At 35.8% G+C, this 17871-nt stretch overlaps 1 protein-coding gene across 1 annotated transcript in view; it reads left to right on the forward strand.

The window, feature by feature from the left end:
- Nucleotides 1-17871, forward strand: part of LOC100373339 (E3 ubiquitin-protein transferase MAEA-like) — a 43555-nt gene that overhangs the window by 19868 nt on the left and 5816 nt on the right. Inside the window, exons 3-8 of the mRNA XM_002741349.4 lie at nt 1740-1943; nt 5846-5968; nt 11318-11503; nt 12118-12251; nt 13416-13540; nt 13862-13926. Coding sequence (XP_002741395.1) covers nt 1740-1943; nt 5846-5968; nt 11318-11503; nt 12118-12251; nt 13416-13540; nt 13862-13926 — 837 coding nt within the window. The remainder of the gene's footprint in view (nt 1-1739; nt 1944-5845; nt 5969-11317; nt 11504-12117; nt 12252-13415; nt 13541-13861; nt 13927-17871) is intronic.

The following is a 17871-nucleotide window of genomic DNA, read 5'->3' on the forward strand; positions in this document are numbered from 1 at the left end:
TTTAGCTTTGTGGTCCTTCAGCTTGTCTTTGTCTTGGGGGAAAACAACAATAACTATACAAATCGTAAACAAAATTCAGGAAAGGAAACCCAGACAACCATGTCGTACTTGTGTTGAATTAGATTTTGTAGCAGTGCGTCATGTCAGAATGTTGTTTAAAATAAAATATTGAATCCCAGCCAAACCTAGGTCAATGGGTCAGATTGCGTGCATATAATTATAGACAGTTAAACAAAAAGTATTTAAACTTATGACGGCTATTCAACATCTATGAAAACCAGAAAGACAATTATAAGTCAATGTGAGCCTCCGAATTTTTTGGGTAGCATGAATTTCAAATGCGAGCGGGCGGTGGTATTTCTGTGTTTGCGCTGTCAAAAATAAACCGGAAATTGTTTGCTCGAATTAAACAAGCTGACGCAAAAGCGAGCAAAAAATAAATAAAAAACGTTTGAAAAGCGGAAGTGGGCGTGGGGTGGGGTTGGTCGAAATGAGTACTGTATCACAACATTTTCTAGTCACGTTGGTCACTATGCTATTATATAGTAATTGCACATACCAGCATTAATTCTAGAAACGTTGAAGATAGCACAGACGGATGGGTGTTTGCACAGCAACGATAAATCTAATTAGTGTAGCTGGTTAGCTAGATTACCTCACTTGTTAAAATTGCATTCCTACTTTGCAAATCTATGAGATACCATCTTCTGACAATATATACACCATAATATGTTGAGATTGTGGATGAGTTATGAGAAATTAACTGCGGAATATGAATTCACTTAGTTAAGAGACTTTATTTGTCCCTGAAAGGTCAGTTACATTGTAGGTAGGTTTCTAAAGGATAAGATCCTATAGGACTCTTGAAAATGAAATCATCTCGAAAGTACCAGATATCTATTTTTTAAATATTATATTTTTTATCTAACACATCATTTTAACATATTTTATGTTTCTAGCTATTTTTGGGAATGATGTGTCACATATTTGCAAAGTAGTGATGCACATATACTGATCACATATACAGCAGTTCACATGACTGTGGTATTTTAATTTGGGTCAATCTAAACATCAGCTGTTATCCCCAATCTTTAGCCATATGGCTTTATTCACTGGTATTTATTGCTGGCTATATATAATAAATTACCGGTAGACGACTTTCCTTCTTCAACCATACATCTGTATTCTGTAATCGGCTTTAATTTTGAGACAAGTGATTGCAGCAGTGAAAAATGTGTCTTGAGTTTTTAGTGATTAGTAAGAGATTCTTTAAAAAAAATTAAATTCCCTGGCAGTGAAAACAAATCAAGTAATATCAATGACAACTGCCTGCATAGTATCTCAGGTAAGGAATTTGTCTTCAAAGAGAAATGCAGGATGTGTGACCTTTAAGGGGTTCATACAAAGAACCAGGATGTATGACCTTTATTGGGTTCATACAAAGAACCAGGATGTATGACCTTTATTGGGTTCATACAAAAAACCAAGATGTATGACCTTTATTTGGGTTCATACAAAGAACCAAAATGTATGACCTTTATTAGGTTCATACAAAAAACCAGGATGTATGGCCTTTATTTGGTTCATACAAAGAACCAGGATGTATGACCTTAAAGAGCCAGGATGTATGGCCTTGGTGCTGAATTGCACGCAGTCACCAGGTTAATGTAGACACTTATACACACAAAGATCAGAACATAACATGTTGTAATAACAATTGTTGTTTTATTATTTACCAGGCTGAGGAGAGTATAAGTCAGGAGGAAGACAGCGTTAAAGTATGCAAAAGACGAGTGGAACATCTAAAAGATTATGATAGTTGTAATCCGGCCATTGTAGCTCAGTGGAAGAAAAAAAGATTGGATCGGATGTTAGTGGAATACTTCCTACGAGCTGGTTTTTACGACTCTGCTCTGAAGTTAGCAAGGCACAGTGATATTGAGGTAAGAGATGAGCACATTGGTGGTAGACTGGTTGAATCATGTCATAGTTCTGTTATTTCAATGCTAGATCAATAATGATTCTTCAAGCATGGATATTTCTTCAACAAAATAAATCAAAGATCTGGAGAGGAACATGCTTTTCAGTTTGAAAGTGTGGACTTGTAGATTCACTTCTGTGCATCTTTTTGTGTGTTTGACAGCACATGTATCTCAGGCTTACCTTAGAAACAATTTCATTCAAACTTCATGACACATATGCATATGCATTTGTTGTGTACATTATCATGATGAAAATCAAGAATTCTCTACCATTCCAGAACCAGATGTTGGTCATGGATGGAGAGATTTTGTTCAAAGGGCGGCCATTTTTACCTTGCCCGTACCATCAAAGATGGAAGGGAAAGGTATATTAAGGGAAAAATTTTGTCCGTCGTTGTTGTTGTTGTCGTCGTCGTCGTTAATAATTGTTATTGTGTGCATAATCTTTCCTGAGTTTGAACAACAGATGTCCTGTATGAAAATATCATGCAAAAATTGAGAAAATCTGATAAAATATTTTGACTGTTTCTACTTGACCGATCACTGGAGATACACATCAAAGGTCACTGATCTCAGTGGAAATATGCATTGTTGTATGTGTTCAATGAAGCAAATGATTTATCTTGTAATAATATCCCTGGTAATGTATCTCAGAATCCCATACTGGGTTTCCAAACCAACTCATGGAGAGATTGCACAGTCTGATACACATTTGCAAACCTACCAATAAAATCTTTACAGAAAACAAGATGTCAGAAAATCAATATAAGCACTCCTATGAACTGGGTGCCTAACTTTGATCAAGATCTGGAGCTAATAGAAAATCTGTTTAATTCAAAGTTATCAAATTTAAAAACAATACATAAAAAATACATTAAAAGCAAAACATTTCATCCACATTTTAAAAAGAAAATTATTCTAAAATACATGTATTCTGTATTTGACAAACAGTTCATTCGACAAATGAAAACTCGCAGGGATATGTTTCAGCTATTAGAACAGAATGATAGAGTTTTTATAATACTAGTTTAAAAACGCACTTCACTATTGTCTGTTGACTTCTCCCTCCACTGGACACCAACTAACTATTTATAGTGCCTGTGAAATTGCTGCTATTTTCACGCCTAAAATTGTCCATTGATACATAAATATTATTAATTTTTATGTTTCTAAGCATGAATTATTTTTTTATGTGAAAAAATGTGTTTTAAACTCAATCTACGGCAACTTTATTTTTGTGTTATTTTAAAACGAGGCTACTCATTAGCTTCTTATTTGCATACAGAAATTCCTCTTGTGACGTCAGAAGGGGAAGTCGCATGGCAGCTTGCATTGCCGATACGTGTAAATAAGGCAAATTTCTTGTGCAGTTTTCTCGTCTTTGACTAAATTTTCACTTATGTACTTGTTCGTCGAGGAGGAATGGACCATAATGAACACATAGTATCAATTTTTGTTGCATGGGGTTGAGTTAGATGCGAAATATGTCCGTGCTGGTGTAGCTGATCACCGTGATCGTCACCGACACCGGCGCACGTTTATACACTGTCGCTGGACAAAAGAGAATTTGACGTCGGAATTATCTCGTTATTTAGCAGGTCACTAGGCACGTCACTACACTGTTCTTTTTCATCGATCGTCTGAGTAAAACTTTTAAAATTAAAATAAAAGAGAACATATTTTGACATTCTAAACATTAGACTATAGTGATCACTATAAAATAATTAAAAAAAACGACAAATCACAGTTATTAAATAAATGACAGCCGCGTGGAAATAAATTGAAATTTTGTTGAAATAGGTGAACGCGTCGGGTCACGACGAGGGCAAGTGCGTTACAGTCTGTAAAAGCGGCGTTTAATTGGATAACAAAAATAATCGAGATCGACACACGTACAGATAAATTCAGAGTGGATTCGAGTTAGCGTGATCCATGGCGTGATTGTCATAATTATAACATCATATTAAAACTTTATTTGGTGGAAACACATTGACCAAGCCCGGATTCTTATTTCATAAATTATTACGCAGATCAAGCTGCAAGCATGGAGGTAAAAAAAGAACAGAGGTGTGAATTCGACATTCAACACCAATCACCAAACAATTCAGAAACTTTTAGCCTTCAAAAATGAAAACAATTAGCAGTGTGTAAAGGCTGTGTAATTTCCTGTTTGTCCGACGCTTCGTTTTCGTGTCACTGTCAAAATTATTGCTATCTTTTACTTAACAGGAACTAAATGGTCTCTATAAAACGATAATCGGGATCGCAAAAAAGTCAACTCATTTGAAACACTTGCCGGACGTCCCTCTCTCTTCTGAAATCCGCCTCGGTGATCATGGTCCGCAATCTATTTCTTTCAAAAGTGTTGCGCCAGGTTTATGTTGTCGGCGTTTCTCTTTAAACCTAGTTGTTTTTTTCATGGACAAGAACAGTTTTTCCAAAAAAAAAAGGAATCTGAGGTTAAGTGGCTTTCGTCCACTGATGTCGCACTTTCGGATCGATTAGAAACGTGTGAATACTTACACAATGACTATACGTTTCACTGCAACTGCCCACAACACAACATCTAAAAACTCTTTCTCAAAAAAAAAGAAAATAGACAAAAAAAGAAAGAAAAAAAAAACGCTGACTGAAAAATGTATATCGTTTAAAAGTATACTGAATGACCAGTGGTATTACAGCTCAGGGGTATGACTTCCTCTCACATTTTGGCATTTGGTGGCGCACTTTCGGCGAAAGTCGGAAATCCGGAAACAGTCGACCGTTTCAGGATAGGTGGGCGTGGCTACAACACGAGAAGTATCCCAAATTTACTTGGATACGAGTAATCATTTTCAGCAAAAAAATCAATACCTGCCCATTTCAGTGGGACACAGATCTAAAATGGGAAACGTGAGGGTGGGCATTGCACAGGCACTTTAAGTTGATTTGCATACAAAGCAGAGCTTGCAACATGATAGCTGTTCATAAAGGGTGTTTTTTTTTACTTTTCATATAATACAGTAGTCACACAATGAGGCAGTTCATATTTGTCTCAGTGAATCATTAATTTTTGACAGACACCTGTACAAAATACTTGGACTAAAGCCAGCTAAAATTTTCTGTTATCTTGCATGTTTTATGAATCTATTCACATCTAAATGCAGCACTTTTTTTTGCAATGAGACATTTGTTTTTATTCTAAAATATCTGAATTACTTTGAATAAAGCTGAAAATGATGTCCCTTAAAATAATGAAACAAATAAGGCACCAATGTTTTTGTAAGATATTTACATCTTTTAAGGACATTCGGTAGACTGATTCCCCACTGTTGTTTCAACCCCAAAACTTGTTTGTATTCAAAATTAATTATGACAATGCATATTTATATTGAAACAAACTATGATAAAGGGAATTATATTATATAACAAAGGGCAAGGTCACCAGAGTTCAACTATGTTGTTATATTAAATGCTGTTTGGAAGCCTTATTACTGACATGCCTTGACTAATCATGTTGAAACTTGACACAATCATAGAATAAATTTTTGATACTATCTGACGAATCTGACTACACGCATAGGTTATATACATATTGACTGGCATTTATTGCAAGATTCCCGACTCGTAACATTTGTAGTAAAAATGCACCAAGATCAAGGCTTTGTAAAAATACATTTCAGGCATTCCTGGATGGATTGTGTTCATATGTGGTGCTACATTTCAAATGATTGCAATCACCTAGATAGTTAACATCTGTCATAGGACATGTGTATACATGCACCCCTCTAATATACTTCCATAGAAAACGTACAGGGACTATGTCATGACTTTTTACATCGAGCAATTATTTTTGCAACTTCTATTGTTTCTTTCCTTCATAGGATTTGACCAATATAGAGTTATTTATGATTTCAAAGGATGTAGAAGAGTCGTTACTTCGTAGAGAAACTTCCACTTGCCTCGCTTGGTGTCATGATAACAAATCAAAACTTAGAAAAATCAAGGTAAGTTTGTAGTGGTAGTGGAATTAATATTACACAATGTTTTTTGTAACACTGGTCATGTGAACTTATCACAAGGCAATCATCCTGTGATACTGGTTTTTGTATTCACTTAGTCTATGTTGTATTTTGATTTTGACGTTTTCATGCACCATAGTTTGATAATTTGTTTTATGGGTGATTTGATTGATTGAAGTACTTCATTAAAAAGCAACTGATATTTGGCTCTTTAACAATTGGTAATTGTGTAAGAAAACAATTATTAAATTTCATTCAGTGTCTCTACGCCTGTGTTTTGGTACATTTGTGCCCCTGCACCTGTGTATTGGTACATTTGTGCCCCTGCACCTGTGTATTTGTACATTTGTGCCCCTGCACCTGTGTATTGGTACATTTGTGCCCCTGCACCTGTGTATTGGTACATTTGTGCCCCTGCACCTGTGTATTGGTACATTTGTGCCCCTGCACCTGTGTATTGGTACATTTGTGCCCCTGCACCTGTGTATTGGTACATTTGTGCCCCTGCACCTGTGTATTTGTACATTTGTGCCTCTGCACCTGTGTATTGGTACATTTGTGCCCCTGCATCTGTGTTTTGGTACATTTGTGCCCCTGCACCTGTGTATTGATACATTTGTGCCCCTGCACCTGTGTATTGGTACATTTGTGCCCATGCACCTGTGTATTGGTACATTTGTGCCCATGCACCTGTGTATTGGTACATTTGTGCCCCTGCACCTGTGTATTGGTACATTTGTGCCCCTGTGCCCCTGCACCTGTGTATTTGTACATTTGTGCTTCTACACCTGTGTATTTGTACATTTGTGCCCCTGCACCTGTGTATTTGTACATTTGTGCTTCTACACCTATGTATTGGTACATTTGTGCCCCTGCATCTGTGTATTTGTACATTTGTGCCCCTGCACCTGTATATTTGTACATTTGTGCTTCTACACCTATGTATTGGTATATTTTGTGCCCATACACCTGTATTGGTATACCGTATTTCAGTAAAAACTTTATAAAAAATTATGTTATTCAAATTATGTATATGATAACAATATTTATTTGTAATTATGGCCTTGAAGTATTCAGTACTGTTTTAAACAACAACACAAAATAGTTTTTGTTCAATAATTCATTCATTCATTCATATGTGCTCTGAATCACATACCCGTCAACCAAGCATTCACATTATGACCAGCATTCACATGGAATTCGAACTGGGTTATCTGCTCTCCCGTCTCAATCAAAACACATTTCCGGGTTACAATGAATTAGAAGGATGATTATTGCCTGTGGCGAGTAATTACTGTATTTAGTTTATCTTCTGCCATCCTCAGTAAATCCAACATTCAAATAATAATAATTAGCCTAACAATCAGTTGTTAAACTAAGATGAACATGGGTGATAGATTCAACCAAACAGTTGAGGCAGACGTATTGTCAAATCAGTGTTTCTGTATAGGTCGATTATCTCTGCCTGCCAGGCCTATGCTTCATGCGTGCTTGTTTGATGATAAAACACCAAAATCATTGAGTAAGAAAGTAAATGATTCAAATAAGTTTCAGCCAAATTCAAACTTGACATCTACTGAGCATATATGCAATGCATCATGGGAGAGGAATTCACATTTGGCATCTACTGAGCATATATGCAATGCATCATGGGAGAGGAATTCACATTTGGTATATACTGAGCATATATGCAATGCATTGTGGGAGAGGAATTCACATTTGGTATATACTGAGCATATATGCAATGCATCGTGGGAGAGGAATTCACATTTGGCATCTACTGAGCACATATGCATAGAATTCACATTTGGCATCTACTGAGCATATATGCAATGCATCATGGGAGAGGAATTCACATTTGGCATCTACTGAGCACATGTGCAATGCATCATGGGAGGGGAATTCACATTTGACATCTACTGAGCATATATGCAATGCATCGTGGGAGAGGAATTCACATTTGGCATCTACTGAGCATATATGCAATGCATCGTGGGAGAGAAATTCACATTTGGTATCTACTGAGCACATATGCAATGCATCATGGGAGAGGAATTCACATTTGGCATATACTGAGCACATATGCAATGCATCATGGGAGAGTAATTCACATTTGACATCTACTGAGCATATATGCAATGCATTGCGGTAGAGGAATTCACATTTGGCATCTACTGAGCACATATGCAATGCATCGTGGGAGAGAAATTCACATTTGGTATCTACTGAGCACATATGCAATGCATCATGGGAGAGGAATTCACATTTGGCATATACTGAGCACATATGCAATGCATCATGGGAGAGTAATTCACATTTGACATCTACTGAGCATATATGCAATGCATCATGGAAGAGGAATTCACATTTGGCATCTACTGAGCACATATGCAATGCATCATGGGAGAGGAATTCACATTTGACATCTACTGAGCACATATGCAATGCATCATGGGAGAGGAATTCACATTTGGTATCTACTGAACACATATGCAATGCATCATGGGAGAGGAATTCACATTTGGCATCTACTGAGCATATATGCAATGCATCATGGGAAAGGAAATCACATTTGGTATCTACTGAGCATATATGCAATGCATCATGGGAGAGGAGTTCACATTTGGCATCTACTGAACATATATGCAATGCATCATGGAAGAGGAATTCACATTTGGTATCTACTGAGCATATATGCAATGCATCATGGGAGAGGAATTCACATTTGGCATCTACTGAGCACATATGCAATGCATCATGGGATTATCCTGCATTAATTATTCACTGGGTCCTAATTTCATTATCTTTGCTAATAAGTAAAATCTGCTAAATTAAATTCACATGAATATGAAAAATAACAATAGAATTTATTGTTTCTTTGCCATATTTGCTCGAAATATCAAAATAGTGAAATTAAATGCCAGTGAAAATAAATAGTTTTACAGTTGTGTGGAGACAGGTTGGTATGAAAATAACTTCACCTGAAATCATCAGTCCTGCTTCCGTATAGACATCCTTATGGGATACATTGCTCACAGACCTACTACAAAAATTGAAGTACATGTTGGTTCATTAGATGGAACACGAATCACAATATATTCTCTCATAAACTTGTTGTAGATTACATTGTCTAACCCTGGAAGACATTTTCTCCTCCAGAGCATATGTCGGTGGACACCATGTGACTTTTAGCTATATTCAGTCATCTCATGCAAGATTACAAATAGATTAGTTAATACTCATAATCCTGGCTCAACAGATTGAAAGAAAAAAATATTGTGCAAATCATGCGTTTCTGAGATCCAAATCTGTTGGCGTCAGCTGGGCTTTAATTATTCATATTTCTACTAGCTTTTTTTTTGTCTCAGATATGACCTACGGTATTGGTTGACTTTTCGGGGTAATATTGAGTACCGGTAATAAGGTGCCAGGGGAACAAAGATTCTTAAGTTTTTCATTTTTCAATAATCTTTAACACTGAATACCAGATGAATATATAAATAAATAAATAAATAACAGTAGCACTGGTTGGACAGCTTCTTTTTCAATATCATGATTTTTCCTCCAACTTGACATGTTTCTCGTGTAGATCAGCGAAACAACAACTTTCTACTACAAGATGAACATAGCCATAAATTACGACAACACTGGTCTAACACATCAACCACTCCTGTCCTGACCCAGATCACGTAGCTCCTTATCATCATCTATCTTCAAATCTACAAATGAAAACCAATGTCTGAAACTCCCCATATTTTGAATAATTACCAAGTTTACCAACAGTTGTTTTTGAAATAATATTGTATAATGGTTTTGATAACTATCTATCGTCGTTTTATCAGTTTGATCTCAATTAAAATTCATGTACTTAAAGTATTTAGTAGTATTGTTAAAGCGGGGGAGTCATCACCTGCGCATGTGTCAGATGGCCATAGCGTCTCAATGTTTACAAACAAGCGTCTACCCATGAGCCTTTGCGTGTGCTGTTATTGTCGCTTGGGACTCAATTCCCGCACGTGCGTAGGTGACGACCCTCCCGCTTTAACTTCTATCAAAATGCGAAGTGTAAATAAAATGTCCATTTTCCAACTGTTGAGGGCGCCATCACATGTACACTACCGGTAATAATATATCATGATAATTCTATCAAAAAGTCAACAAATGCAATTTCTTTTAGCTCATATCTCATGCAGATAAATGCTGTATTTGATGAGAATTTTAATTCATTTATGGCAAGTCAAGCGGAGGAAAACTCTCTGGATTAGTATAATGAGTTCTGTAATGAACTCCTTCCCTTGTCGTTTATCACCGCTGTCAGACAAAGCTTGAGTCAGCGTAGATTTCTGTGTAATTTCAAACATTTCAATGCTTGCAGGACAAAAACTCATAGAGGAGTGTCAGTGGGAACAGGTTTATTTTAAATTTGCTTTGATTAGTCACTTAAAGCCAGAAAAAAAAAAATGGGTTTGCTTTTCGTCCCAGGAAAAATTGCAAAATTATTTGGTGACACAGTTTTATTTTTGTACTTTTATACAATTGAAGTTATATTATTATGCGAAATATTGAGATTAATACAGTACATGTAATATTATTTGAGGAACATGAATATTAATTAATTTTTTTATGTTATTATGTTGACTTTTTTAGCCTGTATTTTCTGTACAAAAAACTTAGATAATATATTATTGCATTGTTTCAGGACTTTCATACTCACTTCTGCCATTCAAAGAAAAGATATTCAGCCATACATTTGTTATTTAATCTAGGTTCTCAATTTACATGGTTGTAATAGTTGCACTTAATACTTATGTTTTTAATTTAAGGGTGCTTTATTTACTTGCTATGTGAGTTGTTACTTGTGTGTGTGTGTGACACCAAGGTACTGGCCAATTGACTGTCATCTCTGCTATGGAACAATTGTTTTTGTTTTTATATACAAGTGCTGTATGCACTTGAGTGTTGAGAGGATGAATCACAAGTGATTTAGACACAAGCAACTATTATAACTTGCAAAGTAACTCACCTAACCATTTTAAAACAATGTGATCAAAAATGGAATACACGAATGCCAAAAATCTGAGATTAAAGGGCGGTGGTTGTCGTGCCGCGTCCTGTTTGATATGGGACTCATAGCGACGTATACAACGCATGTAAAATACATTGTTTATTTACATGAAATTTGATCACATGCTGCGCGACGACCACCGTGCTTTAATTAAGTCTAGGTTTATAACAAAAACCTTATTCTGTGCACAACATGAACAAGATAATCTATAATTTATAATACTTGATAATAATTCAGCTCTTCTTTTTTTTTCATCGTTTTCTTTGCAGAGTTCTTTAGAGTTCAATTTACGTACTCAAGAATTTATAGAACATATACGTTTCAATAAACGCATGGAGGCAATTCGCCATGCTCGGCGGTTCTTTTCTAGTTTAGAACAGCAGCAGCTACCTGAAGTACAGAAAGTCATGGGCCTCCTTGCTTATCCTTCCGATACTACAATAGGTTCTTATAGGGTACGTATTCTGTTGATCAACTTTTGTGAGGCTTGTCATATTATTATATACTTTACATACACAGTTCATTGCAAGAATTCATATTTGAATCTGAATATGATGCTAACTTTACTGATATCTAAAATTAGTATACCCTTTTTTTACTACTTTCTTTCAAATGTAGTTTTTATTGTTAATTTGAATCTAACATTGATTAATGTTTTCAGAGCCTTTGTTCATAAATTCTAAAAAATATGCATTTTGCATGCGAAAAACTCAATTAAAATTGGAAAGGTTAAAGGTCGACCATACGATATATACAAAATGAAACATTTGTATGTATTGGTAATTTGATTCAATTCAGTTAGTCATGAACTAATTTGTATATCATTTCAATATATCGTTTGTTGCGAAAATAGTGAAAATATCTTACCTAGAGAACATTTAACAAAAAATGTGACAGTCTGACAATATACACATATGGTAACAATATCTTGCATTATTTCATAGTGGTTTTTCATTGAGTCCCTTTGACCAAAGAAAATCAACCCTGCTGTGTCAAACTTTATGATTATTTATGAATAAATTAGCACATTGCATTATGATGTCATGTTAAGTTTTAATTGTTTTCACAGGAACTTTTAGATGCAAGTCGGTGGCACATGTTAGTTGAACAATTTAGAGCCGACAATTTCAAACTCCATCAGCTTAATTCCAACTCTGTATTTACAGTCACTCTAGAGTCTGGTTTAGCTGCTTTGAAGACACCGTATCCTTTACTCATGACATAGTCCCTGTCACATGAGTGTCCAAAACTTCTACCAGACCTTACCTCACTGCATATCAAATTTGTTCTTTTGGAACCCAAAATTGCATTTAGGTACTAGTTAAATTGTGCGTATTTAATTAGATTCCTTATTAGTTAATTTGTTGATTGTTCTTTGATCTCGTATGCCGAAAACTCAAATGTAAATAACTTGTATGTAAATTCTAGAATGCTCACCGACCAGTGTCAGTCAGCTGTGTTGAATTGTGTTCTGGATCACACCACTGTCATTTACAGAAGCACATTCACTGCTAATAGAGCAAATTCTACCTTATATGACCCGTTTTATGAAACCAATATAGCCATTATTATAATCTACTCCTACTTCATTTGAAGGGTGAATTTATTTACATTTTCTTGCAGACCCGCTATACATATTTGCTATCACAATCTATGTGTAATTAGTTTGGAATTTATTTTCGCTGGAAATATAAATTAGAAAAAAGTGCATTTTGGTTTTACATGCAACTCAAAGAAAATGTGTGATGATAAATATCATACAGTACGTAACTAAAAGGTGTGAACGCAGTAAAGGTTTTATAAATATAACATTTAAAATTCAAAATGGATGTTGGAATTCCAATTGAGCATAAATAAATATTATTGAATTAATTCAACGTTTTCCAACAAGCAAATGCTTTGATTTGAAGTGAACAGTCACAACTACTGTCACTGAAGGCATGTTCAGCTCTTAAGCTAATCATAGTTACATATTTAGGTCATTCGTGAGTATTAAAACTGATATTGAGATTTCCATCATATTTATATTATGGCTTTATTTTATATTGTTGTTGTTTACAAAATGCACATAAAAACATAAATACTTTTCGCTAAAAAATTATGCATGAACAATTTAACTTTGGTTCCTATGAGGAAAAGATCGAGTCATATCTTATATTTATTTGGTAGCATGTCGTGAAAAAAATAGTATGGTAATCGCAAATTATTAGGAGATTCTGGGGAATACTATTTATTTTATTGGTATTTGCAAAGATTTATCAACGTGTTAATAAATTAAGGTACAGATTTCTATTGCATGTTGTATTCATACCAAGCTTGTTGTCATAACAACCACACATAATCATTCTCCTTAACATATGTGTTCAGTCATTGTTACCGTGATGATAGTAAGAATGCAGAGTGTCCAGTTTGCAATAAGAATTTAAACGAATTAGCCAAACCATTGCCATTTGCACACTGTGCTCAGTCTAGATTAGTTTGCTTCATGTCAGGTAAGCATTTTGTCCGTTTTGTCAAAATAACATTGGCAGTCTTGACACAGAGAACTGTCACGGTAAAGAGGATGTCATTTGCATAATTTAATAAAAACACTTGCCATGTGATATCGCCATGACTCCACCACAAAATTGTATGCATGTTGCATCAAAAAACTTTCAAAAAGAATCCAATATGGCCGCCAACATCTGGGCTCCTCTGCACATGCAAAGGGTAGATGCCAATATGGTGACTTTTTTCTCTAATTTGAATTCTTTCTTTGATAAATATTTTTTTTTTTAAATAACACAATTATGTTGTACTTGTTTTTATCTCAGGACAAATAATGAATGAACACAATCCACCAATGATGCTACCTAATGGATATGTGTACGGACAAAATGTAAGTGTATATGCTGATGTGGGGAATGGTGGTCAGCACCTAAATGTCACAATGCCTAGGCTACATGCAGCACTTTGTAAATGTGACAATGCCTAGGCTACATGCAGCACTTTGTAAATGTCACAATATCTAGGCTATATGGAGTATCTTGTAAATGTCACAATGCCTAGGCTACATGCAGCACTTTGTAAATGTCACAATGCCTAGGCTACATGCAGCACTTTGTAAATGTCACAATGCCTAGGCTACATGCAGCACTTTGTAAATGTCACAATGCCTAGGCTATATGGAACACTTTATAAATGTCACAATATCTAGGCTATATGGAGTATCTTGTAAATGTCACAGTGTCTAGGCTACATGCAGCACTTTGTAAATGTCACAATGCCTAGGCTACATGCAGCACTTTGTGAATGCCACAATGCCTAGGCTACATGCAGCACTTTGTAAATGTCACAATGCCTAGGCTATATGGAACACTTTGTAAATGTCACAATTGTAATACTTCATGGTTGCAGACCAGAGAAAGAGACAAGCACTCAGCAATCACAATTACAGACTAACTTTATTGTCAATGTACAGCCTTTATATAAAGAGTTACATAACTAACCAGATGGTCAAATACAGGGCAGTTGTTATTATGTATACACATCTATTAAAGTTTATTGACATGCAAATTACTACATCTTTCTCCACCTTAATAAAGACAACATCTGACAAGTAAACAAGAAAATCAGTCAACATCAAAAGTTAATCAAATACAATTCTATAAATTCTGTTTTTAAATATACACATTTTGTAATTTTTTTTTGTATTCGTTTTAATTATATGTACAAATATATAATCTGTTTTCACAAAAACAGAGTATAGTAAATATTGTTAGTAATAATGAAAATCTGGATTAATATTAGTTTTTCTAATTCTAGTAGATCTCCGAATTGGGTTTTGGTTAGTATCTGGCAATTGCACTTGGTGCTGAACTCTCGGTTTAACATTCTGGTCAGGGCATTCAAAAATAGAGAGATCTATATCATTTTCAGATTCGTATACAATTTCTCTACTCTCTGCGCCATTGAAAGCTTTAAAGAATGATTTGTCACGAGTAATACTTTTTCCTTGTTTATTCTCTGCCGTTATCATACTTCCTTTCGATTTAACAACATTAAACAAGTCATTTCTATATCTTGGTTCAAATTTTGTACGCTTTGTATTTTTTACCAACACTCTCTCCCCCTCCACAAACTGTCTACTTTTTATTCTGCCATGACTATCATGGTAGAGTTTATTTCTAGTCATACTCTGGTTATGTCTATCTTTAACCGTACAATCAGCAGCATTATAGTCAAGAGATGGCATCTTTGTTTTCATTTTACGACCGAATAAAAGTTCGGCGGGACTCTTGCCAGTTGATGGATGTGGAGTTGCACGATAATTCATTAAAAATTTGCGAATTTCTACCTTCCAGTTTTTTCTTTCAATTAAGGAGCACCTGATTACCTTTCCCAAATTTTTCATGAAGTTCTCTGCTAGTCCGTTCGCACGGGCAAATTCTGGTGTTATTTTCTGGTGATGGAAACCTGAATCTTTCAAATAAAATTGAAATTCATTTGAATTATATGGGGGACCGTTGTCACTTTTCAAATTTGATGGATATCCAAATGAAGTGAATATACGATCAAGTTTGGGTATCACAGCACTAGAGCTAGTTGAGTTTGTTATTTCTATTTCCGGGAACCTTGAATATTCGTCCATTACAACAACTAAATATTGGCCAGATGGCAAGGGGCCATACATGTCAGTTGCAACGCGAGACCAAACTGTATGTAATTGTGATGGTTTCAATGGTTCTTTTGTTTTCATATCAATGTTAACCTGACAGGCATAACAATCTGATATGGTTTTGTCAACCGAAGAATCCATTGCAGGAAACCATACCTTTTCTCTCATCAATGCCTTGGTTTTAGAGGTACCCAAATGACCCTCGTGAGCAATAGAAATAATTTGACTTTGAATTGATTTGGGTATCACGATCCGTGGCCCTCTCAGTAGCACACCGTTCGTAAAGCACAATTCGTCCTGAATTAGTTTGAATATTTTCACGAATTCTCTATTAACATGTTGTGGTACCTTATGCCAACAATTGGTCCGCAAACATTGAATAACAAACATCAAAGTTTTGTCATTTTGAGTCGCAATTTGAATTTCTTTCATTGTTACAGCACAAGGCAACGCATGTTTACAAATGAAAGACACGTGTTCATCCGTTCTTTTTCCACTATGATGGTTAAGAGAACGGGGGTGTCGCGATATATAATCGCTTGGATTATTTATTCCAGAACGATGGATTAGTTTAAATCTAAATCTTTGGGCCTTGGTCACCCATCTTTCTATTCGACTTGACATTTTATGCAATTCCTTTCGAGCAAATATCCTAATTAATGGTTTATGATCAGTTTCAATCGTGAATTCGGGTGAACCATCGAGATATAATCAGTGATGTTCCATTCCCCAAACGATTGCCAAGGCTTCTCGTTCAATCTGACTGTATCGGCTTTCCGTTTCGGAAAGTGCTCTACTCGCACAGCTGATTAATGCATCTCCCTGTCGCAAGATCGCACCGAGGCCGACCGGACTTGCGTCAACAGTCAGTGTAGTTTGTTTATATCAAAATAGCCAAGCGTTATATCTGAACAAATTGCCTTTTTAATGGCCATAAACGAGTCTTCTTGCCTTTTACCCCAAACAAATGGAACCCCAATTTTCACGAGTGATCTAATTGGTTCGGACAACGTACTAAATTGCGGCACCATCATGGATGGGAGACCCAACATTCCCAGAAACGATCTGACCTCCGAAACATTTTCTGGTCGTTTTAGCTCACGAATACATTTTATACGATTATCATCACAACGCATGCCGTTTTTGTCGAACACGAAGCCAAAAAATACTATCTCTGGGACTGAAAACTTGCATTTAGGTAAACCCAACGTTAGTCCATTATCGGACAATCTAGACAAACAATTATTTAGAGCCCTATCATGCAACTCCTGGTTTTCACCATAAATAATAATATCATCGGAAATACTTTGAACCCCTGTCAAGCCTTGTAAAACCATAGACATTTCATTTTGACAAATTTCTGCTGCTGCGTTTATGCCGAAAGGGAGGCGTTTATAACGTCTTAAACCCACATGTGTACTAATTGTAGTGATATTCCTGGACTCTTCGTCCAATTCAAATTGTAAATAGTGTTTATTAGCGTCAAGTTTGCTGAATACAGTAGATCCATTCAGTTTTGTTCGGAGTTCTTGGACAGTGGATGTCACATGCCTTTCGCGTTGTATTGCCAAATTAGGAGCCCTGTAGTCTCCACATATCCGTACATTATCAGTATCAAGCTTTGGAACGACAACAATGGGACTTACCCATGGCGTTGGACCATCCACTTTTTCCAAAATATCCGCTTCTTCCAAAGAACGCAGTTCTCTTTCAACTTTCTTTGGTAAATGATATGGAATGCGTCTATGATTTTGACTTACAGGCTTGACATTTGTGTCCACATGTAATTTAATTCTCTTAGCAGAATATTTTCCCATCCCAGTGAAAACATTTGTATATTTCTGTACAATTGCTTGCACCGAGACCGGAACACCTGGAATATTCAAATCATTAGTATTCAATGTAGATTCAATATTATGAAATACAGATGTGCGAGAACAACCTTGCTCGGAATTCGGGGAGATATTTTTTTCGACAAATGATACAGTATTAGAGTGGCTAGGATTGATCTGTATAAACCCAAGTTGACTTGCGGAAGGGTATCCTAAAATAGACGAGTCCCCAGAATCAACGACCATGAATTTCAGATTTTCAAATCGCCCACCCAAGTCAACATTAGCGTTAACAGTACCAGTACCTAGCACATCTACTTTCTGTTGATTTTCA

Source organism: Saccoglossus kowalevskii, chromosome 10 (assembly GCF_978046115.1).
Source record: "Saccoglossus kowalevskii chromosome 10, keSacKowa6.1, whole genome shotgun sequence".
NCBI lineage: Eukaryota > Metazoa > Hemichordata > Enteropneusta > Harrimaniidae > Saccoglossus > Saccoglossus kowalevskii.